The sequence below is a fragment of the Microtus ochrogaster genome, linkage group LG2 (assembly GCF_000317375.1).
Source record: "Microtus ochrogaster isolate Prairie Vole_2 linkage group LG2, MicOch1.0, whole genome shotgun sequence".
NCBI classification, from domain to species: Eukaryota; Metazoa; Chordata; class Mammalia; order Rodentia; family Cricetidae; genus Microtus; species Microtus ochrogaster.
In genome coordinates this window covers 53,950,805-53,968,317 of record NC_022028.1, presented here as the reverse complement: position 1 = coordinate 53,968,317, position 17,513 = coordinate 53,950,805, and the positions used below count along the sequence as shown (strand labels likewise).

Below are 17,513 nucleotides of genomic sequence, written 5' to 3'. Positions count from 1 at the left end.
AGTCATCCCTGTTTACCCTGAAACTCACTCTGTAGACCAGGCTGGCCTTGAACTCAGAGAAATCTGTCTGCCTCTGCTTCCCAAGTGCTGGGATTAAAGGTGTGCAACACCACCACCCAGTTTACACAGACATTCATATCCATATTCTATAGTTTCAGGATGGCAGAAAAGCCCCAAGTCTCTGCACTACTGTGCTTAGCCTGAGGGGCTTGAATAAAGTCTCTTCCACTTTCTGCATCTCTAGAGTGTGGATAACCATGCCACAAGCCTAAAATTGTCTAGCTATGGCCTAAGCAACTCAGCAAAGGTCTCTACACCTTAGGACTCCAGGCCATAGCTGTCATTAATCAACTGCACTGAGTACACTTTTGAGTTCTACTGTAACCAAGCTCCAAACATCCACTGCCCTGACTTTCTACAGCCTACTGTCTTAGTGTTCTATTGCTGTGAAGAGATACCATGACCACAGCAACTCCTATAAAGGAAAACATGAAATTGGATGGCTTACAGTTCAGAGGTTCAGTCCATTATCATCACAGTGGGACACAACAGTGTGCAGGAGGACATGGTGCTGGAGCTGAGAGTCCTACGTGCTGGCCAATAGGCAAGGGGAGGTGGTCTGTCTCACTGAATATAGCTTGAGCATAGGAGACCTCAAAGGCCACCCCCATAGTGACAAACTTCCTCCAACAAAGCCATGCCTCCTGATGGTGTCACTTCCTATGAGCTTATGGGGGCCAATTACATTCAAAGTACTACACCTATTTAAATGAGAAAAACAACTTATTACAAAATCCAGTAACAGTGGAAGAAGCAAATGTTACACTGGTTGTACATGCACCAGAGAAAGAGCACAAGAATCAGTAAAGGAAACGCAACACCTCTAAAATCACAATTCTCCATAGGCAGATCTCTGATGGAAGCATACGGAGTGTCTGGGAATTCAAAATAATGACACAATTACAAGGTACATCCAAATAAAAGAAGCTCAAAGAACCCCCAATAGCTCTCGCCAAAATAGTCCCTCACTGAAGCATATCATACTCAGACAAGATTGTTGGAAGTACCAGAAAACATAGACTACTACTGCAGTCTCAAAGATGGGGCTGAGTCACCAGGAGAGAGGGAATACTGTGGGACAAAGAACACACACACACACACAGGGGTGGTGGTAGGGGAAATGGAGACAGAGACCAAATCAGAGAGAGACAAACAGACACAGAGAGACAGAGAGAACTGTTCTTAAAACAAGAGACAACTACCAATTTACATAAAATGAATGCCCCTTAGACTTATATCAGATTTCCTGGAAGAACCCTTATAGGCTTGAAGAGAATAGGAAAAATTATTGAAAAAAAGCTCCCTTTTGAGTAAGACTATTATATACAGAAAGACTGTCCTTGTTTAAAAAACATTAAGAGAACTAGAAAGAAACAAAATAGAAAGCACAAAGAACATAATGAAAATTACGGAACGACGTTCCTATCTTATAAGAACCTTAAATAATGGGTGGGGGAGAAGGCTCAGTGAGTAACACTGAGTAACAGTGAGTAACTGAGTAACACCGAATGACAGAGAGCAACAGAGAGGAACAGCACCTGCCAGCAAGCCTGATGAAACCCACATGTTGGAAAGAGAGAACTTAGCCCTGAAAGTTGTCCTCTGACCTCTGTGTATATAGCAAAGAAAAAAAAAGAGGGAGAAGGAAGGGAAGGAAATGTAATAAAAATTAACTTTGAATACAAATGAATTAAATACATCAATCAACTAATATTTACTGGCTGAAAGGATAGGAAAAATAAGACTCAACTATGTACTGGGTACAAGAAACTCATCACCTTTACAAACAGGTTACATAGAAGCTAGGAATGAAGGCTGGGAAGACACATCACACAGATGGAAAATAAAAGTGAGACAAAGTAACAGTACTTTGCCTGGTCAAGAAGATGTTACATTTTGAAAAGTGAAAAAAAACAATGAAGGTCGTTGCATATTGACTCAATGATACATTTAACAAAGCGGTTTATTAGATATAAATAGGCACGTATCATGAACCCGATAGGGGAGCACCATAATATAGAAATCAAATATTAATAGATCTAAAGAGAGAAATAGATCTAAATTAGAAATATATTAATAAACAGGGTTGTCAACATGCCATTCTCCTCAACGAACAGAGAATCATCAAGGAAACTGCTAAGTTTAATTATAGGGCACAGTCAATGGACCTGACAGAAGTCACAGAACACCATCCAAGGGCAGCAGGGCACACAGCTGTCCTAGCCACATGTGCACACTCCTGAGGACAGAGAACATGGCAAGCCGTAAATGAGGGCTCAATAAATTTTGCATCAAAATTTATTACTTGCATCAAAATTTATTACTTGCATCAAAATTATATTAAATGCATCATCCATCATCCCAGCCCAGAATAAAGTAAAACTACAATAAAAAACAATTAGGAAAGTGGAAACAGTAGAACCAGGGGTGGATTATACATGTCCCTAAATAAGCGATATGTAACTGAAGAAACTAAGAGGGAAAATAAAGAACTTTCCAGAAAGAAGCAAAAATAACCACACAAAATATCATTTGTGGGTATCAGCAAAAGCTGTACGGACAGGAAGTTTGGGGAGTTTTTTTTGTTGTTTTTAGAGTTATACACTAGAGTATGTTTATTGTGCAAAGGTGTGGGTTTCATACAGACATCGTTAGTCAAATATAGTCTTAGTTCAACCATGTTCAACCCCGTTTCCCTCTCCTGCCTGCCCTGCCTCTTTCTGGTGATTTCTGTTCTCCAGAACAGTCCTTCCCCTGCACAGCCCCCTATCCTGAGTCAGGCTTACTCCACCTCCCCTGCACAGCCCCCTATCCTGAGTCAGGCTTACTCCACCTGCTATGGCAGTAGCCACTTCTGCACTGTTTTCTTACAATGGTGCCATTTTGAATTTGTTTACTTATTCTTTGTTTGGCTAAAGGAAACCTATTTTTTTTTTAGTAATAAATGCAATAATTAAAAATAAAATGATATAAAACAATAAACAGCAATAAAAGCCAATGCACCTGGAGGAGTTAGAAGAGCAAGAGTAACCCAGACCTGAAATCCAAGAAGATAAGAAATGGTACAGATCATAAATTAATAAGGTAAAGCAAAGATATATGGCAGAAGTGATCAGTGAAGCAGAGAGCTGGTTTTAAAGGGTTCATCAAGACTGAAAAATCATTATTTAGTCTAACAGAGAAACAAAAAGAGAAATTCCAAGTCAGTACAATTTGAGACTAAGAAGGGGGTGTTGTCAGTTAGCTGTCGAATACAAGGGCCGTGACACACTGCCTTAAAGGAGACTATGTCCTTTAAGACATAGTCCTAAAGGAGTCTCTTAAAGGAGACTTGTCCTGGGCAAGCCTGGAACAGAGGGATAAACCCCTGGACAAGCACAGCTCACATTAACTGAACCAAGAAGACAGATGGAAACAAAATGGGCAGATAATGAGAGTCCAGGTCTTAAAGGTACTGGCAGAGTCCACGAGACTTTTGAAGAATTAATTCCCACTGTAGTTACGCTCTTCAGAAAACTGGAATGGATACAGCTTTGCCTAACCTTTCGTGAGGTCAGAATTCCCTGAAACAAAGCGATGACGATCCAGCCACAAATAAACCAGAGGTGCAGGCTTTATGAACAAAGGTGCCAAAATTTCCAGTAAAACTCTAGTGAATCAAATTCAACCTCACATCAAAAGTTCATAGGTCATGCCCAAGTCGAATTCATCTTCCAGATGCAAGGGTGGTCTGACATATGTAAATGAGCGCGGAGAGCCAACAGGACGAAGGTGTAAACACATAAACAACACGTCAGGAAAGCTTCTGATAAAATTCATGCTGCTTATGGTAAAAAAAAAACTCAAAAAATTAGGTATAGAAGGAACATACATCAAAATGATAATGGCAATACGTAAAAACCCACAGTCATGTCTGAGTGGGTGGAGCTACAGTCATTTCTTCCTGGATGTGGGAAGACACAGCCCTCCACACTCACAGCTCTGGCTCAGTGCCTGACTGGAAGCCTTTGGAAGGGCTATTAAACAATAAGAATCAGAAGGATCCAAATCGGAAGGAAGTTATTCATGTTTGCAAGCATGACGACGCAGGAAAGCCTAAGTAATCCACCCAAAAGCTGTTGGACCTGATACACTCAGCGAAGGTGCGGCACACAGGAGACAGCAGCCCTTTCTGTAGCGGTAATGAACTTGTCAACAGCGAACTCTATAGACCAATCCCGGGAGCCGAGGCGGTGAGGAGCACTGGCTGCTCTTATGACTTCGAGCTAGGCTTCAAATCCCAGCACCCACAGGGCAACTCACAGCTGTCTGCAATTCCAGTTCTTGAGGATTCAGTGCCATCTTCTGGCCTTTATGGGCACTGCAGTCTCATGCTGCACGGACATACATACAATTAAGCCACCCATAGATATAAAACAATTTTGTTTTTGAGACAGGGTTCCTCTGTCTCCGGCTGTCCTGGAACTCTCTTTGTAGACCAGGCTGCTGTACCAGGCCTTTTCTTTTGGGCCACCAACAAGTTTCCAAATCATGATAGAGACTTATTAGTTTCCATGCTCTGCCTAGTTGAGGCTCATTCCTGGCTAGCTCTTCTAACTTAAATTAACTTTCTCTTATCTACCTTCCTTACTTCTGTATATCTTACTTTCACTGCTTCTCTAAGTCTGACTGGCATTTTCTGGCTTCTTGCTTTGGCTGTGTCCCTCACTTCTTTTCCTCCTTCTTCTCCTTCCTCTTCTCTCTCTCAAGCCTAGAGTTCTCCTCCTATGTATTCTCTGCCTGCCAGCACTGCCTTTCCTTTCTCTTCCCACCTATTGGCCATTCAGCTCTTTATTGGACCAATCAGGTGCCTTAGGCAGGCAAGGTGAAACAGATGCAACACATCTCTTCCTAATTAAACAAACACAGCATCAACAAAAGTAACACACCTTTACACAGTTAAAATAATCACAGTAAAACAAATGTAACATATGTTTACATAGTTAAAATAATAGTATTCAGCATAAACAAATGTAGCACATCCTTGCTGAGTTAAAATAATATTCTGCAACAGGCTGTACTTAAAACCACAGAGATCCACCTGTCTCTGCCTCCAGAGTGCTGAGGTTAAAGGTGTGCTCCATGACTGCCTATAAAACAATCTTTTTTAAATGAAACCCAAATAAGCCTATTAAAACACTGGGAAGGGAGCTATAAAGAGAGCTCTCAGAACAAGACATAATGTTCAAATGGTCTATAAGTGTTTGAGAAATACTCAGTTTCACTAACCATGAAGAAAGTGCAAAGCAAAACTATAGGGAAGCATTGTCACCGCAGGCACAATTAATAATTGCTGGTGAGGATGGAGGAAATAAAAATTAGAGCAGACATCATGGTGAGCAGTTGGAGGTTGCCCATAAAAACCAAACACTTGTAGGTATCAGCCTGAAGATGAAATCTTTGTACCCAAAAGAAATCTGAGTCCCTGCTCGCCAGTGCTACTCCCATAGCTAAGAATGCAGCCACAGAGGTGCCCACCCAAGGGCGAATGGGTAAAGGAAGTGTGTGCACACAGTGGAATCCTACTCAGTCGTGAAGGGAAAGAGGCCCCATCGCTGCGAGCAACCTGGACGCAACGGGAAGCCAAAGGGAATGGACCAGACTCAGAAAGACAAATGCGACATATTCCCACCTACTTGTGACCTGAAATTCAACCTGGATGAGGACCAAAGTGGGGGTGGTCACTAGAGCCTGGGATGGCAGAGGAAGGTAGGTGACAAAGCTGGAAGGAGACCCACAGGAAGTCTGAGTCATTCTTGCTTTTCTGCAGCATGGTGGGGGTTATTATGGAGTTAGAACAATCTACAGTGCACATAAGTATAGCCGGAAGAGTAAAGAATTCCAATGTATAAATGCCTGGTGCATGGGAAGATGGGATGCTTAGCATGACAGCCAGCCACTGCACACACTGACATGTGAGGAGTCACCACCCAACACACACACACACATGAGAAGACACAACACACACCACACACACTGACATGTCAGGAATCCTCACTGCACACACACTGATGTGTCAGGAGCTGAGAGGCAGCTCAGGGTTAAGAGCACTTATTACAGAGGACCCAGGTTTGGCTCCCAGACCCTACCAAGTCAGGTAGCTCCTAACGGCCTGTAACTCCAGCTTCAGGGGATTCAAGGTTCTCTTCTAAGCTCTATCGGCACCTTCACTCATGTGTACACACACAATTAAAAAGGATTTCTCAGAAAATGAGGAAACAACCTTCCTCAAGACCCAGTAACACCACTCTTGGGTGTATATCCAAAGGATGCTCAATCGCGCCACAAGGACATGTGCTCATCTATGTTCATAGAAGCATTGTTTGTCTTAGCCAAAACCTGGAAACAACCTAAATGCCCCTCAACCAAAGAGTGGATAAGGAAAATGTGGTATATTTACACAATGGAGTACTATACAGCAGAAAAAAATGACATTAAAAATCTTGAATTTTGCAGGCAAATGGATGGAGTTAGATAACATCATTTTGAGTGAGGTATCTCAGACCCAGAAATTCAATTATCACATGTACCCACTCATAAGTGGTTTTTAAACATAAAGCAAGGAAAACCAGCCCACAAATCACTATCTCAGAGAACCTAGACAACAATGAAGACCCTAAGAGAGACTTACATAGATCTAATCTACATGGGAAGTAGAAAAAGACAGATCTCCTGAGTAAATTGGGAGCATGGGGACCTTGGGAGAGGGTTGAAGGGGTGAGGAGAGGCAGGGAGGGGAGCAGAGAAAAATGTAGAGCTCAACAAAAATCAATAAAGAGAAAAAAAAGATACAATAAAAATGTTAACTTAAAAACAAACAAAAAAGTAATGAAAATAGATTTTAAGTGTCGTGTGATATCAACACAATGTAACTCAGGAAGATACATATTTTAATAAATTATAAATAAATAAAATATTTAATAAATTCTGCTTGTTTTTAATTGCATCATATCACATGTACATGTGTGTGTATGTGTGTGTGTACGTGTGTGTGTGTGTGTGTGTGTATGTCATGGCACATGTGTGATCAGGACTTCAGAGTTCTCCACTTTCACCATGTGGGCCAGGGGCCAAACTCGGGTGGTCAGGCTTGATGGCAGGCCTTTTCCTCACTCAGCCACCTCACTAGCCCTCAGATAAACTTTTGCTTCCTTCTGTCTGCTTGTCTGTATTTGTAACACTTGCATCTGATGCCCATAGAAGCCAGGATAGGGTGTTTGGTCTCCTGGATCTGGAGTTACAGACAGTTGTGAGCCAGATCAGCAATAGAGACAAAACTCTCACTGCCCAGAAAAGACGCTGACATGGAGGAGTGAATTCCAGAGCAGACAAAGCCGATCTTAATCTTCTCAAATCCCGAGGCCTTCCTGAAGGAGACACAGTTAAACATGTGCGTGCAGGTGCGGTTCTGTGTGCCATCCTGAGGTTAGCAGCATAAGCCCGTTCTCATTCTGTCGGGTGACAGCCTTCTGCAGCCATTTGCCCAGCGTAAGGGTGTGGGACGCAGCAAATAAGAAATGGGGTGCCCAGCCCAATGCTGCTTGCTGTCTGAGTTCAGCTTCTCAGACTGAACTTTTGACCCTGAGTTTTATTTAGAAATTCTGACTGAAGAGAAAGGGGCACACTTGATGCTTCTTCACTTCTCCCATCCGCCCTCCCCACCCCCCAATCCACAGCTCGAGGAAGTGCGGTGCGGTTTACCAACTAGCCCAGAGGTCACAGCTGTTAACTGTGGTGGCTTCAATGTGCGGCTAAGTCTGCAGGTGCCCTGAGAACAAGGGCTGTCGGCTGTGGGGGTTTCCATCCAGATTTCACGTGAAGTATGACCCAGGTTTGGTTGCAAGGGCTGGGCTACCCAAAGAGACCTCACCCAGGCGCCACCTGGGGACCACAGGGCTAAGGCCACCACAGCCTCCATAAGGCAAAGCCAGGTATATCCATGTGAGAGGTTTATGTCTGGACTAAACAGGGAAGCTGCTAGGTGGGCTGGGGCCAGATAAGCCATAAGGGGAGGCTCCCTGATACCTCGAGGTACCATTCCCTCATATACTGCAGGAAAGAAAGACATGGGTTTGGAGTCCTGATGCTCTGGTGTGTGCACCTCCTCTAAAGTTAGTGTGGTGGAAACACCATCCCCTTACAACAGAGACAAGAAATATAGAACACTTCATAAGTGACCGTTTCCATGGGGACTTATCTTAATGAAAGGGGCAATGACTTTATCATGGGAGTTGGATCATTACTGTCAATGTGGACTTGTAAAAGCAGCTCTCTCTCTCTCTCTCTCTCTCTCTCTCTCTCTCTCTCTCTCTCTCTCTCTCTCTCTCTACGTGTCCTAATTCCCTGCATAGGATCATGAAGAAAATTCGCATGCACTCTCTGTGAGTGCTTGAATACTGTGTCATAGACTCTAGAGCTACAAGAAATCAGCATACGCACAAACATGCATACACACACACAAACACACGCACATGCATGCATACATAATACATATTTACTTCTTAGGTTTTGCATCATGGAACTGGGAAAGGTCAGAGAGGAACAGTAAACACCAACAACTCGACATGGATGGTGAAGAACAGCCAGCCAGATGAAAGAACCTACAAGATATGGGGAAACCCTGGCAGGCCAGCGGTCTTTATGGATGATGGAGAACAGCCCGATAGATGAAGGAACCTACAGATTTGGGGAAACCCTCGCAAGCCAATGGTCTTTATTTGCTGCTTGGTTTCTAACCCAGGAGAAGTTCATGCTATCTGTACCCCTGCTTGGGGTGTACAGGTTGAGTTATATGAAATTGTTGATTCTGAGCGCTGTTGATATATAGAAATAGAATTTCATGTCTAAAGCCAGTTGAATCCTCTCCTTTATACTCAGGCAGAAAGGTGGCTGTTGCTAGAGAAACGGTGTGGGCCAGCGTGAGCTACAGCAAATGCCATCCCGAGCGAGGCTGTCAGAGGAACGGCTAAGTCTTCAAGGCACTGGGAGCACACCATGGATGCTCCTTGTCTAGGAGGCTGACACAAGCATTGAGTACCAGGATCAGCTCCAGGTCCCTTCAATAGGGAGAACACACTGACTACTTCCCACAACAGCACCTCCACCACAGGGCTGCAGGGCTCATAAACACTGGGGCTCAGGGAGAAGATGCCCTCAATCCCTCCTGTCTTATTATCCAGAAGTCCTAATGCCACGGATCCCAGGGAGGGCACAACACATTCTTCTAGGATGGGGCAGCCCAATTGCCCTCAATTACACAGTTTCTTTCTTTCTTTTTTTTTTTTTAATCATCTTAATATTTTAGAGAGGTACTGGGCAGGTCATTATTTTAACACTCTGATTTCTTCATCTTTTCCAAACCCTAGATATGTGAGATCAGGCTGGAGGAAGAAGGGGGAAGGATCCATTTGTGAGTGCATTCACAGGTCTCAAAGGAGCGTCCAAGATTCTTTGGTATGGAAATGGTTTGAGATTCCTATTGAAAGAAACAGCCCCCGCCGCTCTTATTTCAACAGGCAGTCAAAGAAAAACGACAAAGAAAGAAGACCTAGTGCAGACCAAGGAAGCTGGTTCTTTGCCTTTCCCACCCGCAGCTGCTCAGCCCCTGAAGTGCGCACTTACGTCGGGGGTCCCTGACCAAAGCCGCGGGAGGGCTCAGCACCATCAGCGTCACAGTCACAGCTGCCACATAAGGGCCTCTGGGGAGCCACACACCCATCATGGTGAGGAGAGGAGAGGATGGTGGCCACAGAAGCAGGCCAGCCTAGCTGACTGAGGACTGTGAGCGGCTCCACCCACTGGTGCTGGCCCCGGTACCTTCAGTGCTGAGGAACCAATCAGCAGCAGAGGCGGGCAGTATCATCAGTTGGTGGACAGAGGTTCAGTGTGAAGGTGTTTCTGAAATTTTCAGTTTCTTTTGTTAAGCAGAGGGCTTGAGCTCAGGCTTATAAAGTTTTGATCAGTGTGTGTCTGTAGCATTTGACTGGACACCGTGCTGAGCCACCTCTTCTTCTCAGGTTAGCCTGGACACTATCACTCCTCCTCAGGACAATTTAACCTGCAGGAGGCTAGTCCCTACTGCGGTTCCCAGCGTGACTTCCCATTTGCTGAGGGAAATCTCTCTATTCGTCATTCCCCTCCTACTTTATCCTGAGAAAGGACAGAAGACTAGCTCAGGGAGGCGTATACAGTGTTTAAGAAGACAGTCACTAAACATGAGGTATGGATTACCGTATATTAGCCAATCATACTGTTCGTGAAATAGAAACCTCAGCTGCATAATAATTACACGTTATATTAACACAAACACAATGGCTTAAATTAAGACTGTACTTTGAGTGACAGCTCAGTATAGGAACCCCAACATTCATTTACTCTGTTCTGATAGTCACCCCTTCATCTGTCTTGATATTTCTCAGGGCAGGATTTCCCACCCTGCAGTGAAAATCACTGGAATTTATTGCTAAAGATTAGGGGCACCTGACTTGGTGCTCAGAGCTGTACCAAGAACTTTAATGTTTTCTTCATACAATATATTTTGATTATGCTTCCCCTTCCCTCAATTACTTCCAGCTCCTTCCCACCTTCCTCCTCACCTGCCTCTCCTGATTGGTTTGCATCAGTATAGAATGTAGGGGCTCCAGATATTGGTGATCCCCACACAATGTGAGGATGGACCCAACTGGTTCTTTTTATAAGCTGAAGTCCCTTGCTTTTGGGATATTTGTTGTTAAAAACCTCCTGCAGTCTCTTTGCCAATGTTCATTTATTTATCCATAATGTAGCCAGTTAATATCTCCCAGCAATTTTTGAAAATCATTAAGGGTTCACAACTAATCTCTCCTGACTTGTACCATTTGTGATTGAATTTTTTGCAAACCTATTTCATACCATAGGTGATTACTAGAATCTCCTCTTGGTATTTTCTCAGGAACATTTTGTAATCCCCACAAAGGCAGTATTTTCTTTACTTCTTCAAATTTTTTTCTAAGGTATCTGTGTTTGAATTAGCTAGTAAGGTATTGTCCGTATAATGGTAAATTATTGATCAAAGAAACTGTCCACAAATTGTTTCCAATGGCTGTTTTACAAGATATTGACACAAGGGAGACTATTTAACATCCTTTCTGGGATAATTTTCCATTGATATCTTTTAACGGGCTGAGAATTATTATAAGTAGGCACCATGAAGGCAAGTTTTTCTCTATCCTGTGCTTGTAAAGTATAGTGAAGAAACAGTCTGTTAAATCAATCACTATAATAGTGCTTTAAGTAATAGAGAAGTCAAGGGGATTCCAGGCTGTAGAGAGTCCATTAGCTGAATTACTTTATTTATGGCTCTCAAATTAGCTAACATTCTCCATTTTCCAGATTTCTTTTAATGACAAATATAGGAGAATTGCAAAGACTGCTAGATTCTTCAGTATGTTGAGCATTTAACTGCTGCTGTCCCAGCTGTCCTGGTGCCTGTAATTTTCCTGCTGTTTAAGGCCGTTGCTCTACCCATACAAGTTTTTCAGTTAACCGTTTTAAAGGTAGGGCTGTCGGTACCCTCATAAGGCTACCAGCGGTTGTGTCCTGTTTATGTACAACCTGAACAGTCTCTGACAGCTCTTGAGAATACAACCGAATATTTATCTCAGAAACATTCTCTACTTTACAGCTGGCTTCTGAGGAATGCTGATCTGGGTGTACTATTGCTGTAATGAATCAGATCCCCATAAATTCATTGCTACATTAGCCACATGTGGTTTTAATTTTCCTGTCTGTCCTTCTGGTCCTATTTATTTGACCCATCTAGAATTTTTTTGTTCCTGAGATAAAGTTCTAATCACAAGAATTTGAACATTTACCTCCTGAAGTGGCCAGTCTGCGTGCCAAGATTTTGGTGAAATTATGGTTACCTCCACCTGTGTCAACCAAACCTTTCTATTACAATGCATTTTATCCTTATTTTTAGCTTTGGTCTTTGGTCAATTACTGAATTTTGCCAAAATATTTGTTTTATGGTGTCTTCTGAAAATGTGTCTTACCTACTGAAGCTGTTCTGTTATCCAGAGCAGTACGGCTTTTCATAGCAGACATTAGTTCCTTTAATTGCTCTGAGTTTCCCCTATGCTGACAAGGAATAATTTAACCATTTGTGACATGGGGGCCTGTAAGAGGCCCCCTATGGCATTTTCCAATGCAAAGGTTCCCTTGACTGTCCCTTGTTGATCAGCATTCACTAGGCCAACATTGGCCTTGGCTGCACCTTCTGCGTATTCCTGAATCTTAGGGCCTTCTGTTTTGATTATGTCTTGAAAAGAAACATTGTTTCTATGATGTTTTCTATGATGCATCTACAATTTTGTTTTAGATGAACTTGTTTACTGCAATTAAAACATCGAACATTTTCATTTTCTTAAAATTTTTGGAAATCACCTGTCCCATCCAAGTATCACCAAGAGATTCCGTGTTGACTGTATGTCAGATCCATTCATCCATGTCTGCAGATCTCGTCTTTAAAGTCCTGATTACCTTTTGCATTGTGAATTAACATTTTCAAAAGCCAAAATTCAATTAATATTTTTCTAACTTTGAAGTTTGCTATCATTCTATTCACAGCTGAAGTCAATCTTTGTAAAAAAAAAAATCAGTGAAGACTTCTTTTGGGCCTTGTAGAACTGTTGTAATGAGGCCTCTTACTCATTTCCCAGCTGCCCAGAGTCCTGAAATAATCAAACAAAAACTATATTATTTAAATCACTGCTTGCCCATTAGCTCTAACTTCTTATTTACTAACTCTTACATCTTAATTTAACGCAACTCCATTAATGTATGGATCACCACGAGGTCGTGGCCTACCAGCAAGGTTTTAGGATGTCTGCCTCCGGCAGCTCCGTGACTTCTCCCTGACTCCCCCTCTTCTCTCCCAGAATTCAGTTTAGTTTTCCATGCCTAACTAAGTTCTACCCTATCACGGGCTCAAGACAGTTTCTTTTTTTTAACCAGTGGTATTCACAGCGTGCAGAGGGGAACCCCACATCTTATAACTTTAGTAAATAACTCAGTCTCCTTTCTGCCTTCTTCAATTCAATCCTAGGCATTTAAAGGTGCTGTATGGCATATTGCCAAAGTATGTTTATCATATATAGACTGTCCTTGCAAGACAACATTTTACCTTCACTGAGTAATTGGTCTTGGGAAATTTACATAGCTCTAACCAACCCTACTTCATCGTTCAATGACCCTAGCCTCATCTTTCCATCAAGTCTTCCATTGTAACTGAGGACCAGCTTCCAATATTGCTGTAGCCAAGTCTTTCTAGTCTTGTGGAATAATTCTGTTACTAATTGCCAATGAATTTAATCCTAACCTCACAAAAGGTGAATGCATACCATGAAACTGTTGCTTCCTTAAATCTCTTCAAATCTAACATTTCAACAGGATTCCAGTAAGCTCTTCCATTGCCTTGGGGATACTTGCCATTTGGTGATTGTCCCTCTATGGTTGATTTTCTGACACCCTTGTGCTTTTCCTCTTCAATGTCATAGTGTAATGGTGTGGTAGGTTCTGCTCTGAATTCCTTTGCCTGTGTCTGAATAGTTTTATTAATAAGTTTGCCAAGGCTTGAATTATTATCAGTCAAATTTTTATCTCCTTTAGTGTTTCTAAGGCTTATATCTTAGTCACATTTTTACTATTTTCAGTAGTAAGCATTTATAAAGCTTGTATCTTATCAGTGTATCCTTTTCTAAAGCTTGTATGTTAAGAATAGTAAGTTTGTCTAAGCTTTGTATCTTATAAGTAAATTTCTCATATTCAGCACAGTTATCAAACCATTTTTAAGGATAAAACATGAATTACCAAGGTGATAATAATTATGACCAACATTGTCAATCCCAGCCAGGTTGTTTCTCTCTTCATTTATCTTTCCTATTTGCATCCCATTCATAGCAGAAAACAGGGTCCTTATCCCCTGCATTGTGATTTGTCCAATTTTTAACATGGGTAAGATTCTCATATTGTCCCCCTTCTTTTTTCTCTTTTTAAAAAATTATTTATTTATAGTTATTCAATTAGTTAATTAGCCTAATTCACCATTTAAAAATTCCCAACGTCTTTCCAGCTCTGACACCAATGCTTGAAAGATGGGGTTTGCAAAGGTAATCAGATGTAATGACGCTGTCTGGCCAGCAGGTGGAGCCGGCTGCCACCAAGGCAGCCCAGGCTTAGAAAGCTAGGAGCGAAAGCACAAGGCACTAGCTTCTGCCGCGGCACTTGTGCGTGTTGAACAGCGTTGGCCGGGGAGGGTAGCAGTGGTCGCACAGATGTACTGTGAGGAGCCAGGGATTGGTGCCTGGGAGGGCATCCGTGGAAATTCCCAAACACAGGAAATCAGGTTAAGAGGGAATTGGGAAAGGGGTGGGGTCTATGTTCTCTGCTCGCCACTGCACTGACGTGGTGGCCAGCTCAGTCTGCAAGGTGGAATTATGTCACCTGTGTGCGGTTTAGTAATGCCTCATGTGGGCACCAGATAAAGTAATTTTTGTTTAGTATAAAATAAAATTGATGGACAAGTATTAAACATAAAAAACTGAGATAATCACAAAGGACCAAGAAACACAAGGCTGCTCCGCTCTTTACTTTTGTGCTGAACAAGACCTCACGACCTTCTTCCTGGGACCCATTCTTTATGGAGCCTGCAGGGAACACTTTGATCCACTCTGACCAGCTGAATGTGAACCCCACCTCTTGAACCAATTGCTAACTCCAGTAACCATTGGGCCACAGCGTAGATAAAATTCCTGTAACAACATAGTGCGTTTTCAGTTTGGTTTTAATTTTATTCATCAGTGGCTTACTGTACTGACAGGACTGAGCGGGGAATAGATTCTTCTGCTCATTTCAACCCCTTCTTATTTGTACATCGACCTCAGGACTCGGGGCTCAGCTGCTGACCTAAGTCCTTCCGCACAGTGATCAACAGAGAATAAATATCAATGTGTTTATTGAAATGGACGCACACAGCAGCAGTCACAGCTCTGTCAGTGACCTGACCTCAGGGTCCCAACACTGCGTAAAGAGCCGGGTCTGGGGTCATGTGACCTGGAATCCCATTGCCTGGGAGGCAGAGACAGGAGGATCAACCAGTGTCCTCCAGGTTCAGCCAGAGACACTGCCTCAAAAAGGAAGTGGAGAGTTCCTCCGGAAGACACAGGTGTGATTCTCCAGCTCCACATACATGATCACACATGACCACTAACAGAGAAAGCACTGTCTTAGTTGGCGTTTACTGTTGCTGTGAAGTAACACCATGACCACAACAACTCTTACAAAGAAAACATTTAATTGAGGGGGTCATTTATGGTTTCAGAGGTTCAGTCCACTACGATCACGAAGGGGAGAACGGTGGGGTGCAGGCAGACACGGTGCTGGAGCTGAGGGTGCTGCATCTTGCAGGCAAGAGGAAGTGACTGACTGTCACACTGAGTGATGCTTGAGAAAAAGACCCCCAAGCCTGCCCCACCGTGACACCACAGAAGGTGTGGCCCAGGTTACAGGTGTGTCCTCCAGCCTCAAGGTCTGGATTAAAGGCTTGTGTCACCCAGCCTCCTCCAGCAAGACCACACTTCCTCCAACAAAGCCTCACCGCATATTAATGCCACTCCCTATAAGCTTATGGGGGCCAAATTCATTCAAACTACCACACACACACACACAGAGAGAAGAAAATAGGTAACTATGTTTTAGCTTTCTGTAGAAACAGCCTTTAAACTACACATTTGCCCCCTTTTTACATTAATTTTAAAATTTCCATTTAAAAATGTGTGTCTGTCCGTCTAGGAGGACACCTTTGAAAATTTGTTTCTCTCATCTTGGTGTGGCTCCAGGAGTCTAATTCAGATCGCTTGGATGCACGGCAAATGCTTCCATCCACGGAGCCATCTCCCTGCTCCTCATAGGTTTATTTCCTCTAGAAATTCTCTAGGAAATATTTTTGTCAGGGGCTTACTAGCCAGCATATTGACCTGTGAAAGCATCACTTTGTTTGCTGCTTAGTTTCTTCAAGCCTGATTAAATTGCTACAGTTAATTTTTTTATGTGTGGAGACCAGAGAGAAACCTCAGGTATCTGGAGACTGGCTCATCAGGTGGAACCCGACAGCAGAACCTTCCAGATTCTCAGCCAATGCAAGGGCCTTTCTAATCCCACCCACAGAGGGAAGGATGGGGCTGGTGCCACTCAGAGCATCGTCCTGACTCTGTCCTCGCCACGCTGTGACAAGGGTCACGGCAACATCTCCCTCCTCCACCACAGCTCTCACGGATTCCCTTCTTATGTGCTTAAATGGCTCCTGCTATATTGAGTATATGTTGTCTTTTCAAATTCAATTCAATTAAAAAATATTCTAATTAACAAGTAATGTATAACACTGAATTTATTTCTTATACAAAATTTGCCATGTGTATCACGCATAAAGTGTTTTACAGTGGACCATTCCTTTCTCTTTGAGTTTCTTCTCCTTCGAAATCCATGAAGCAGGTGATTTTCATCCTTTGTGAAAAATGAAAGAATTCATCATGGCAGCAGCCTGGCTCAGAAGCTCCAGACAAAGGGCAGGTGACAAAATGGAAAGACTTCTGTCCCAGGGTTGCAGGCCCAGGCAGGGGTTGTATCATCAGGGAGGACAGATCTGCAGGGCCCAGAGCCAAAAGGAGCCCGGTCCTGGAAAAACACTGTAGTGGAGGAACTCGAGCCAGGCAGGACATGATTTCATGACATGGAGACAGGAGAGCTCCTTCCTTCAGCCTTGTCAGCTCAGCTCAGCTCAGGAGTCCTGCAGAGCACAGGGGACAGTGGAGTTTCCAGACCTAACCCTGCAGTGGCTTCTCTTCCCCCTCAGGCTTCCCTAACTGCAGGACAGTGAGCAGAGAGAACTTCTCAAGCCCCGAGTAAACAGTGCTTCAGAGCCCAGGCCCTCAGTAAGTACAGGAAACAAGGCTCGGTGTCCTGGGATCTATATCTTCCCCAGTGTTTCTGACTGATGTCCCTCACACCCCAGACCACACTGTAGGGAAGGCAGATCTGCCTCTGAGGGAAGACTGAAGGTGTTACCTGTCAGCTGGAGTCCAGACTGTCCTAGAGAAGAGAATAAAATAGACATTAAGTGCATGCAGGCAGATCTGTCCCCCTCCTCGCACATGACCCTAGACTCTGAGATTCCTCTGGCACCGCTGCCCACAGCATCCAGGACAGAGGGGAGTGTGGACAGACAGAGGGACTCAAAGTCCCAGTCACACAGCGGCCGAGTGGCTCTTCCTCCACTCTTCCTCTGTTCTGACTTCTCAAGTCAGAATCCCATTAAATTTCCCATCCCCATTTGTCACCATGTACTAGTATCTGCAGACTGTTGGGTTCAGAGATAACTG

The 17,513-nt window shown here is 43.4% G+C and overlaps 2 protein-coding genes across 2 annotated transcripts in view; both read right to left on the bottom strand.

Annotated features, from left to right (window-relative positions):
* Positions 1-9,820, bottom strand: part of LOC101986768 (H-2 class II histocompatibility antigen, E-D beta chain-like) — a 15,332-nt gene extending 5,512 nt beyond the window's left edge. The window contains exon 1 of the mRNA XM_026785404.1: positions 9,721-9,820. Coding sequence (XP_026641205.1) covers positions 9,721-9,820 — 100 coding nt within the window. The remainder of the gene's footprint in view (positions 1-9,720) is intronic.
* A 5,179-nt stretch (positions 9,821-14,999) lies between these two features.
* The window catches only part of LOC113457553 (HLA class II histocompatibility antigen, DRB1-4 beta chain-like), a 13,275-nt gene continuing 10,761 nt past the window's right edge, over positions 15,000-17,513 (bottom strand). Inside the window, exon 4 of the mRNA XM_026785403.1 lies at positions 15,000-15,049. Within this exon, the coding sequence (XP_026641204.1) occupies positions 15,000-15,049 (50 nt within the window). The remainder of the gene's footprint in view (positions 15,050-17,513) is intronic.